We start from the raw sequence: 11,205 nt of genomic DNA, 5'->3' as shown, positions 1-11,205 counted from the left end.
GCTGAGATATAGTTGGCTTCCCTTTGCAAGTCTACTTTGCAGCAAATGTATCAATGCAGGTACAGAGTGTCTCAGGCTGTTTTGTTTACTCTTAAAGCTGCAACATTGCTTCCTAGTGCCAGTCATTTTTTAAGCTTTTGAACTTTTCTTAACTGTGACAATTCTTTGTCTTTTATCCAAATTCCTTCTTTCTAAATTTGAATCCACAGCTCTTCTAGCTGCCAGCTCAACCTGGTCATTTCCTCTTTTTTCTACTCTGCATGTTACTTTTTTAAACCTTTGACTCTGCGGGCAGATTTTACAAGTTGGTTTTTCTACATCTGTCATTCTGTTTCCTTAATGCACTGAGCATCTTGTAACTGTATATTTTTTCTGATTCGACACTACAGAGGGTCAGGCAATATCTCAAATGGGTCTATTCACCCAAAGAATGGAATTCTGATGAGTATTCTTTTTCAGACTTTGATCCACTGCTTAGTCCGAGCCCCAGGCGTTGGGCCAGAGGCAATATCAAGATAATTTTGAATAAATTGAAGGTCGATAAGTCCCCTGGGCCTGATTAAATGTATCCTAGGATTCTTTGGGAGGCAAGGGATGAGATTGCAGAGCCTTTGGCTTTGATCTTTGGGTCCTCGCTGTCCACGGGGATGGTGCCAGAGGACTGGAGAATGGCGAATGTTGTTCCTCTGTTTAAGAAAGGGAATAGAAATGACCCTGGTAATTATAGGCCAGTTAGTCTTACTTCGGTGGTTGGTAAATTGATGGAAAAGGTGCTTAGAGATGGGATTTATGACCATTTAGAAAGATGCGGATTAATCCGGAATAGTCAGCACGGATTTGTGAAGGGCAAGTCGTGCCTCACAAATTTGATAGAATTTTTTGAGGAGGTAACTAAGTGTGTTGATGAATGTAGGGCAGTTGATGTCATATACATGGATTTTAGTAAGGCGTTTGATAAGGTCCCCCATGGTCGGCTTATGATGAAAGTGAGGAGGTGTGGGATAGAGGGAAAGTTGGCCGATTGGATAGGTAACTGGCTGTCTGATCGAAGACAGAGGGTGGTGGTGGATGGAAAATTTTCGGATTGGAGGCAGGTTGCTAGCGGAGTGCCGCAGGGATCAGTGCTTGGTCCTCTGCTCTTTGTAATTTTTATTAATGACTTAGAGGAGGGGGCTGAAGGGTGGATCAGTAAATTTGCTGATGACACCAAGATTGGTGGAGTAGTGGATGAGGTGGAGGGCTGTTGTAGGCTGCAAAGAGACATAGATAGGATGCAAAGCTGGGCTGAAAAATGGCAAATGGAGTTTAACCCTGATAAATGTGAGGTGATTCATTTTGGTAGGACTAATTTAAATGTGGATTACAGGGTCAAAGGTAGGGTTCTGAAGACTGTGGAGGAACAGAGAGATCTTGGGGTTCATATCCACAGATCTCTAAAGGTTGCCACTCAAGTGGATAGAGCTGTGAAGAAGGTCTATAGTGTGTTAGCTTTTATTAACAGGGGGTTGGAGTTTAAGAGCCGTGGGGTTATGCTGCAACTGTGCAGGACCTTGGTGAGACCACATTTGGAATATTGTGTGCAGTTCTGGTCACCTCACTATAAGAAGGATGTGGAAGCGCTGGAAAGAGTGCAGAGGAGATTTACCAGGATGCTGCCTGGTTTGGAGGGTAGGTCTTATGAGGAAAGGTTGAGGGAGCTAGGGCTGTTCTCTCTGGAGCGGAGGAGGCTGAGGGGAGACTTAATAGAGGTTTATAAAATGATGAAGGGGATAGATAGAGTGAACGTTCAAAGACTATTTCCTCGGGTGGATGGAGCTATTACAAGGGGGCATAACTATAGGGTTCATGGTGGGAGATACAGGAAGGATATCAGAGGTAGGTTCTTTACGCAGAGAGTGGTTGGGGTGTGGAATGGACTGCCTGCAGTGATAGTGGAGTCAGACACTTTAGGAACATTTAAGCGGTTATTGGATAGGCACATGGAGCACACCAGGATGATAGGGAGTGGGATAGCTTGATCTTGGTTTCAGATAAAGCTCGGCACAACATCGTGGGCTGAAGGGCCTGTTCTGTGCTGTACTGCTCTATGTTCTATAATCCCATCCTTGTTGCCAAATGTAATGAGTCACTTTTACAGACTTCATTTGTGAATACAACAGTGATTTATTAATCAGAGAACAGCAACCTCATGGCTGCACCTACCTCTGTAAATAACTCCTTCCTAAGAGAGCTCCATCCCATTCTGAATTCCAATTGGTTCCCCAAGCCAGGTGACCCTTATTCTGCTGTGTTTCCTTGAAAAGGACAATTTTCACATCATTCCTAGTTGCCCTTGAACTGAGTTGCTTGCTAGGTCATTTCAGAGGGCAGTTAAGAGTCAACCACATTGCTGTGGTTCTGGAGTCACATGCAGGCCAGACCAGGTAAAGTCAGGATATTTCCTTCCCTAAACGGCAGTAGTAAACTAGTCAGGCTTTTACAGCAACTGACAACAATTTCATGGTCACTATTACTGAGACTAGCCTTAGATTCCAGATTTATTAATTGAATTTAAATTCCACCAGCTGCCATGGTGGGATTTGAATATGTGTCCTCAGCCTATTAGACTGGACCTCTGATTACTAGTCCAGTGACACTACCACTGCACCACTGCCTCCAATAGTGACGACACTTCAAAAGATCTTCATTGGCTGTAAAGTGTTTCAGGACATCATGAGGTTGTGATCACAGAATTGAGAGAGCACAGTCAGAGGCCATTCAGCCCATCGAATGTGCACCTGTTAAATAAATACAAATCAGTCTAAGAGAATAAACTTGATGTGTTCAGTAAAAATCCACCACAAATCCTGAGCAAATGCACAAATATTCCCATTATAAGTGTGTATACATTTTGGAACGTTTACTGATCTTGCCTAGAAGGGATTTTATTTTAATTTATATTGTATTAACAATATAAGATCAGGCTCAGCTGACAAAAGGTTATCTCCCAGAAATAACACGACATTTAGAATGTTGATTCAGTCAGAACATTCAGTGAGATCCCAGACAGAATAGCTATTAAATTGTGTCAAATCTTACATCAGCTTTCAAACAATGGAAGGTCACTGATTTTGTTTTCATTCATTTTACAGGATGTGGGCATCAGTGGCTATGCCAGCATTTCTTGCCCATCCTAATTGCCCTTGAGAGGGTGGTGCTGAATGGCCTTCTTGAACCGCTGCAGTCCACTGCAGAGGGCGGCACAGTGGCACAGTGATTAGCACTGCTGCCTCACAGCGCCAGGGACCCAGGTTCGATTCCCGGCTTGGGTCACATGTTTGCGTGGGTTTCCTCCAGGTGCTCCGATTTCTTCCCACAGTCTGAAAATCATGCTGGTTAGGTGCATTGACCTGAACAGGTGCCAGACTGTGGCAACTAGGGGAATTTCACAGTAAGTTCATTGCAGTGTTAATGTAAGCCTTACTTGTGACTAATAAATCAACTTCACTTCATGAGGTGCAAGTACACGCATAATGCTGGTAGGGAGGTCGTTCCAGCACTTTGACTTGGCAACATGGAAGGAACATTTGATTTGATTTATTATTGTCACATGTATTAACATAGTGTGAAAAGTATTGTTTCTTACGCGCTAAACAGACAAAACATACTGTTTATAGAGAAGGAAATGAGAGAGTGCTGAATGTAGTGTTACAGTCACAGCTAGGGTGTAGAGAAAGATCAACTTAATGCAAGGAAAGTCCATTCAACACTTTGACAGCAGCAGGGAAGAAGCTGTTCTTGAGTCGGTTGGTACGTGACCTCAGACTTTTGTATCTTTTTCCTGAAGGAAGAAGGTGGAAGAGAGAATGTCCGGGGTGCGTGGGGTCCTTAATTATGCTGGCTGCTTTGCCGAGGCAGCGGGAAGTGTAGACAGAGTCAAATGATGGGAGACTGGTTTGTGTGATGGATTGGGCTACATTCATGACCTTTAGTAGTTTCTTGCGGTCTTGGGCAGAGCAGGAGCCATACCAAGCTGTGATACAACCAGAAAGAATGCTTTCTATGGTGTATCTGTAAAAGTTGGTGAGGGTCGTAGCCGACATGCCAAATTTCCTTAGTCTTCTGAGAAAGTAGAGGCGTTAGTGGGCTTTCTTAACTGTAGTGTCGGCATGGGGGGGACCAGGACATGTTGTTGGTGATCTGGACACCTAAAAACTTGAAGCTCTCGACCCTTTCTACTTTGTCCCCGACAGGCCCCGACATGTAGACAGGGGTATGTTCACCTTTACCTTTCCTGAAGTTGGCGGGGCTTTCCAACCATTCCCGCTGGTGGGATCTTCTGGTCCTGTTGATGATGAACCTTCCCTGCTGTGGGTTCCCCAGCAGCAGAGAGGCTGCATTGACAACGACATTGACAAAAAGGCCCCGGCACCGGTCAATGACGAGCTGCCTCCGCCATGCAAAACACGCCATTGGATCGGGTGGGGTTGTGGGGGTTGGGGGGTTGGGGGGGGGGGGGGCGTGGCAAATCCCACCCATAGTTCCCAAAGTGACTTGGAGGGGAACTTGCAGATGGTGATGTTCTACACACTTGCTGCCATAGACGCCGTAGGTTTGGAAGGTGTTTTCAAAGAAGTCTTTGCACATTGTAATTTAGACACACGCTGCAGCCACAGTGTTCCAGTGGTGAAGGGAGTGAAAATATAAGGTGGTGAATGTTTTATAAAAACAGTCAATAATACACTCCTTCAGAGTTTGCAGCATGCCAATATATCCCAGCTGAGAAGTAAGCTGAACAATATTTTTTGCCATGAGCTTCTGCATCAAGGGGGGGCTGTCATTTTGTTCAAGAGAGAGGAAGAGTGAGAGGATTGTTATGGTGTTCACACGGGGGATCCTCAATACATCTCCCCTTGGGCTTCATGGTGTCTGGGTTGCCCCATTGAGCGAGAGGGGGGCTCATCCAATAGGAAATGAGCTGTGGGGCTTCAAACCCGCTGCCTCAACCTGGACTGGCATTGTGTGGGTCTGGGGCTCGGACTAAGCAGTGGATCTGGCCCTTCTCCACTTTGTAAACACAGGGTTATGGTGATGGAAGACTGGCCTTTGCGAGATTGTTACATGGATAATCTCTCAGAGGCAGCCAGAGACACAAAGACAGAACTTTTTCCACTCCTTCACACTCTACAGTACAGCTCATCCAAAACTATTAATGGAACCTATTTCACACCAAGTCCCCGTTCATCAAGCACCCCTATCCTCCTGATCTACATTAGATCCCAGCTCCATTACTGCTTTCAAATTGAAACAATTTGTCGCCCTTCCCCTCCAATCACTGAGACCACATCCAGCTCTGCACCCCATCCACAATTCTCTGTTCATCCAACTCTGGCCTCTTGTACATGTTCCCTTCCCCCCATTCCCCAGCACCCCTCACTATTCTCTATAATCTATGGCATCTTTTCAAATCATAGAATAGAATCCTACAGTGCAGAAGGAGGCCATTCAGCCCATCGAGTCTGTATCGACCACAATTTCACCCAGGCCCTATTTCCATAACCCCATGCATTTACCCTAGCTAGCCCCCTGACACTAAGGGGCAATTTATCATGGCCAATCCACCTAACCCGCACATCTTTGGAGTGTGGGAGGAAACCGGACCACCCGGAAGAAACCCACACAAACACGGGGAGAATGTGCAAACTCCACACAGACAGTGGCCCAAGCCAGGAATCAAACCCATGTCCCTGGCGCTGTGAGACAGCAGTGCTAACCACTGTACCACTGTGCACTTTGTTAACTTGTTGAAGGTCCTCATCCAAAGGTGGCTTCTGCATTATTCCCTGCCGCAGAACAAAGCCATGCAGCAAGCAGCAAACCATTCTGATAAGGAACTTTCTGAATTGTATTGAAGGAAGTCTCCAAACCTGTCCCAGCAGTAAAATCATTGCAAACCAATCTCCAAATGATCTACTTAATGAGGACTGCATTCGATCTGGTGGTAATTTCGATGGCAAGTGTGTGTTTCTGTGGGAACTGAACAAGGGCTAGCACTTGTCCCAAGAAAATAGCCCTTCACTTACTGATCACAGCAAGTCAGTGCCCCTTTAAATAATGCTGGAAATGGCCACCTCTTTTCTTTAATTCATTTGTGGGACTCAGGCATCACTGGCTGGCCAGCATTTATTGACCATCCCTAATTGCCCGAGGGCAGTTGAGAGTCAACCACATTGCTGTGGTTCTGGAGTTACATGTAGGCCAGACTGGGAAAGGGCAGCAGATTTCCTTCCCTAAAGGACATTAGTGAACCAGATGGGTTTTTCTGACAATCTGATAATACCACTAGGCCATCGCCTTCCCTTCCTTCTTGCTCTGTACGGGGTTAGGAAAGTAAAAATAAATCATATGCTATTACAGTATCCACTCCGGTTTAAATCACATTGCAAAACTACTTTGATTCAAACCACATGATTTGGTCACAGGAATCTGACATTGACATCTGTCACCCTGCCTCGGCTGTTTCTGGAACTCCCGCCCTGTGGTCTCAGCAATGTCAATGGGAGCGGTGGTCACTGCTAAGGCTGAACCAGCAGAGAGAGGGCCACGAGAGGAGACTAACCTTCCCAACCAGTTAAGTGGGGTCGGCGGTCACTGGGATCAGTCAGACATGCTTCGGTGATGGGGTGGGGGGAGGGTTGGGTTGGTGAGAATGTTGGGTTTGGGGATGTTGGATGTTGCCACAGGGGCGAAGATTGCTGTGGGGCTCCTCAATAAATCATAGTGTGCTTGATTAAATGTGCACTCCCAACACTCCCCCCACCCCGCCCCCGCGTCCCCCATCCCCTCCCTCCTCCACCAAGTATGCAGGGAGGCTGCAGTCTGGCAGTCTCCCCTAGCAGCACAAGACCCCTACCCATTTTTGATAAAATGCCAGCAGCAGTGGGAGGAGATCCTTCGTTGGTCACCTAAGTGGCTCAACTGGCTTCTGGTCAGACGGCTGGGGTCCACACTCCCTGCTGCCTGTAAAATGCCATGGTGGCAAGAAGGCAAAGGGCACTTCACCCATGCACCATTTTCCAGGTGCCCATGCCTTCCCGACCTGTCCCCAGGGGGCTGGTGAAACCAAGTCAATTCACATCCAGTGATAGACCTGCCTCTGGAAGAACCAGCCAGTGCAGAATTTCCAGCTTCAAAATCAACTCTCCGCCTAAATAAGTGTTGTGCCCCAAATTAATTCAACTGGAAGCTAACTCCACAGGCAAATCGAAACCTAACCTGAGGAGATTGTCTTAAATAAACCACTTTTAAAATGATTTGTCCATGGGATTTGATCTTTGCAAGTAAGACCAGCACAAAGTTGGGCGGCACGATGGCACAGTGGCTAGCACTACTGCCTCACAGCGCCAGGGACCCTGATTCAATTCCGGTCTTGGCTTACTGTCTGTGCGGAGTTTGCACGTTCTCCCCGTGTCTGCGTGGGTTTCCTCCGAGTGCTCCGGTTGCTCCCACACTCCAAAGATGTGCAGGTTAGGTTGATTGGCCATGATAAATTTCCCCTTAGACTCCAGGGAGATAAGCAGGGTAAATAGTCGGGTAATGGGATAGTGCCTGGGTGGGATTGTTATCGCTACAGGTTCGATGGGCTGAATGGCCTCTTTCTGTACTGTAGCGATTCTATGATATAAAGTTATGTTTCGCATGGTTGGCACCTCTTATAAGCTGAGGGACAATGAACATACATGACTGTGTGTCATGATATGCTGGCCAGGTCTGACTGACTCTGCTGCACAGGAATGCCATGAAAGTGCATAGACTGCAAAATTTCAAGACCATGGCTCACCACCACCTTCTCAAAGGCAATTAGGGAAGAATAATAAAAGCTGGCCGAACCAGTAATGTTGAGATCTCAAGTGTAAATTTAAAAAAGACAACCATGTCCAGGTATTTTTTGGAGTGGAATTTATCAGCCAGCACACACACATATATATATCGACACGACTTTAATTTCACAGTTTGTAAATCACTGTCATCTCCTGTTGAAATTCATTTTACATGGAATAATGTCCCAATGTGTCATCTATTTTGCTTCAGGTCATTTAGTTAGATTTACCACCTAACAATGGGTGAATTAAGTGTCGCGTCAGAAATTAAATTTGAAGACATCTCAAACCCAACTCCAAACCACAGTGGGGTGAGGGTGGGTGATAATAAGGGGCACCAGCCAACACCTTTCCAGAAAGTTGTAATGAAGCTGGCAGCCTCAGATACCACCTGATTTACAGATCTAACTGCAGCTTGCTGAGCTTTCCCAACCTTGTAAAGTTTCAGGAGAAGGTTAGCATCCTCACAAGTGCTTGGGAGGTCATGAGAGGATCCCTTCAGCCACACAAGCTCTCCAACCCACCTCCTTCCTCCTCCAACCACCTTAAAGAACTCCAAGTGTAAGCCCCACTTACCCCACCCCACAGCCCCCCAAATCCCAACAAGGTCAGGGATCACTCTCATCAGCCCTCCCTGGGTCTGAGTTTGAAATCCAAGAATTTATGGGGAGACGGTGGTGTAGTGGTAATGTCACTGGACTAGTAATGATGTGGAGATGCCGGTGGACTGGGGTAAACACAGTAAGAAGTCTCACAACACCAGGTTAAAGTCCAACAGGTTTATTTGGTAGCACAAGCCACAAGCTTTCGGAGCGCTGCCCCTTCATCGGGTGAATGGGAGTTCTGTTCACAAACAGGGCATATAAAGACACAAACTCAATTTACAAAATAATGGTTGGAATGCGAGTCTTTACAGGTAATCAAGTCTTAAAGGTACAGACAATGTGAGTGGCGAGAGGGTTAAGCACAGGTTAAAGAGATGTGTATTGTCTCCAGCCAGGACAGTTAGTGAGATTTTGCAAGCCCAGACAAGTCATGGGGGTTACACATCTCTTTAACCTGTGCTTAACCCTTTCTCCCCTCACATTGTCTGTACCTTTAAGACTTGATTACCTGTAAAGATTCGCATTCCAACCATTATTTTGTAAATTGTGTTTGTGTCTTTATATGCCCTGTTTGTGAACTGAAATCCCACTCACCTGTTGAAGGAGCAGCGCTCTGAAAGCTAGTGGCTTTTGCTACCAAATAAACCTGTTGGACTTTAACCTGGTGTTGTGAGACTTCTTACTGGACTAGTAATCCAGAGGCGATGGTGACCATGAAACTATCATCAATCACTATAAAGTCCAAGTGGCTCACTAATACTCTTTAGGGAAGGAAATCTGTCATCCTTATCTGGTCTGACCTAGATGTGACTCCAGACCCCACAGCAATGTGGTTGAGTCTTATCTGCGCCCTGCAAGGGCAACTAGGGATGGACAACAAATGCTGGTATTGCCAGCGACACCCACATCCCATGAAAAAAAATCAATTGGATGTCGCCTTGGAATGGGGAATTGGACCTTCCCCCCACTCCCCTCAGGTTTGGACACCACACTAGGGATGGAGGATTTGCACCCTGTATTTGACTACATACCCCCTTTCACAAATCATTGGCTGCTTGCATCTGGAACCTGCACTGGAGTCCTCCCCGCCTGTTGATTAGCCTGAATTTTGTGCAGAGAACCTGCCAGGGACGAAAGCTGTGGAGTCAAAACAGGATGTAGGGAAAACTGGACTTCTGGGTTTCCCATCCAAACCTCCACGCCCTGGCTAACGTAACCAACCCTGAAAATATCCAGGCCATGGTTTCCAACTGGGGGACGATCAAATCCCGAGGCCATCAATGTAAGATGGTCACCAAAATATCAGATAGAGCTTCAAAAGAAACATTTTTGCCCAAGGGAGTGGTGGGGAAAATGCAGAACTCAATCCCACAGGGAACAGTTGAGGCAAATGGTATGGATGCATTTAAGAGAAAGCGCAATAAGCAAACGAAGAAGAAGGAAACAGTATATGTTGATAAAGTTAGGTGAGGATGAATGGGAGGAGGTTCAAATGGAGCATAAACACTGGCATAGACTGTTTGGGCCAAATGGCCTGTTTCGAAGCTGCATATCCAATGTAATTTTATGTAATTGCTTCTTCAATTGCCATGACATTGCACTCATACTTCTATGTTGAAAATAAAAGGCATTTTGCTGCTGGCTTGATAGATTTTAATGCATCATGTGCTGCAGATACAGCAGCTGATTCAACACAATTGAAGTTAATCTATCAGATAATGAAAGCCTATTGTGAACAAAACCACAGAGGCGCATATTAAATTTACACTAGAGCTACAAAAAAATAATAATCTGTGAATGAAGGGGTTACTTCCAAGAAGTGATACTATCAGATGTTAATAATGACCTTGTTCTGCGCTTCCACAACTTTCTATTCTAAATGTTAATGTGACTTAACACAGCAGCGCCCATTACACCTTCTAGCCCTAGGTTCTCAGTGTTCTTTTAAGTTCGTTCCTGTGATATTGTCGCTGTCAAACTATTTCTTTAGCATCACATCACATGTAATGAGCTGCTTTTAACTTCCCATTTTTTTCAGCAGATCAAAGGGACAACAATTCCTTATGTAACTGCGTGCCTTTGGCAGAAATAGTTTCCTCTTTGCTGTTTCCAACTCAAAGCTTCTGACACTTAGGCTTTGTGAGCTTGGTTGGATGCATTTTCTTTTGATTTTCTTCTAAGTGGGAAATTAAAGGGGAACTAAGTGCAGCAGCAAAGTAAGAATGTGACGTGCGCTTCTCTTTTGCCCTCCTTCGGGACTTTTAACCCAGAGGAGATTCCAATCAGACAAGGGACAGACCAAGTACAAACATACTCACTGGCCTAAATTTCAGGGCTGGACCATTTTAACCCCTGGCCCTCGGTTATACAGTCAGAGTTTTAACAACACCAGGTTAAAGTCCAACAGGTTTATTTGGTAGCAAATACCATTAGCTTTCGGAGCGCTCCGAAAGCTAATGGCTTTTGCTACCAAATAAACCTGTTGGACTTTAACCTGGTGTTGTTAAAACTCTGACTGTGTTCACCCCAGTCCAACGCCGGCATCTCCACATCTTGACTACCCTCGGTTATACACAGTGTTCAACTTCTTGCCTGGAATTGGGCAGGAAGACGTTACAGAGAAGCTGTCAGCAGGGGATAATTGGGCAGCTTTTCCCCATAGCTATAAGCTTCCAGGTGAGTTAAGTTTCAAGTTTAAATGAGATAAGAAGGAGAATATAATTGCATTAGCAGCAGCTGGT

The 11,205-nt window shown here is 45.6% G+C and overlaps 1 protein-coding gene across 1 annotated transcript in view; it reads right to left on the bottom strand.

Annotated features, from left to right (window-relative positions):
- Positions 1-2,520: 2,520 nt before the first annotated feature.
- The window catches only part of poli (polymerase (DNA directed) iota), a 70,184-nt gene continuing 61,499 nt past the window's right edge, over positions 2,521-11,205 (bottom strand). The window contains exon 10 of the mRNA XM_078219595.1: positions 2,521-2,777. Coding sequence (XP_078075721.1) covers positions 2,703-2,777 — 75 coding nt within the window. The 3' untranslated portion in view covers positions 2,521-2,702. The remainder of the gene's footprint in view (positions 2,778-11,205) is intronic.

Source organism: Mustelus asterias, chromosome 1 (genome assembly GCF_964213995.1).
Source record: "Mustelus asterias chromosome 1, sMusAst1.hap1.1, whole genome shotgun sequence".
NCBI lineage: Eukaryota > Metazoa > Chordata > Chondrichthyes > Carcharhiniformes > Triakidae > Mustelus > Mustelus asterias.
Note: the sequence above shows the minus strand (reverse complement) of the source record. Positions and strands in the feature narration are given on the sequence as shown.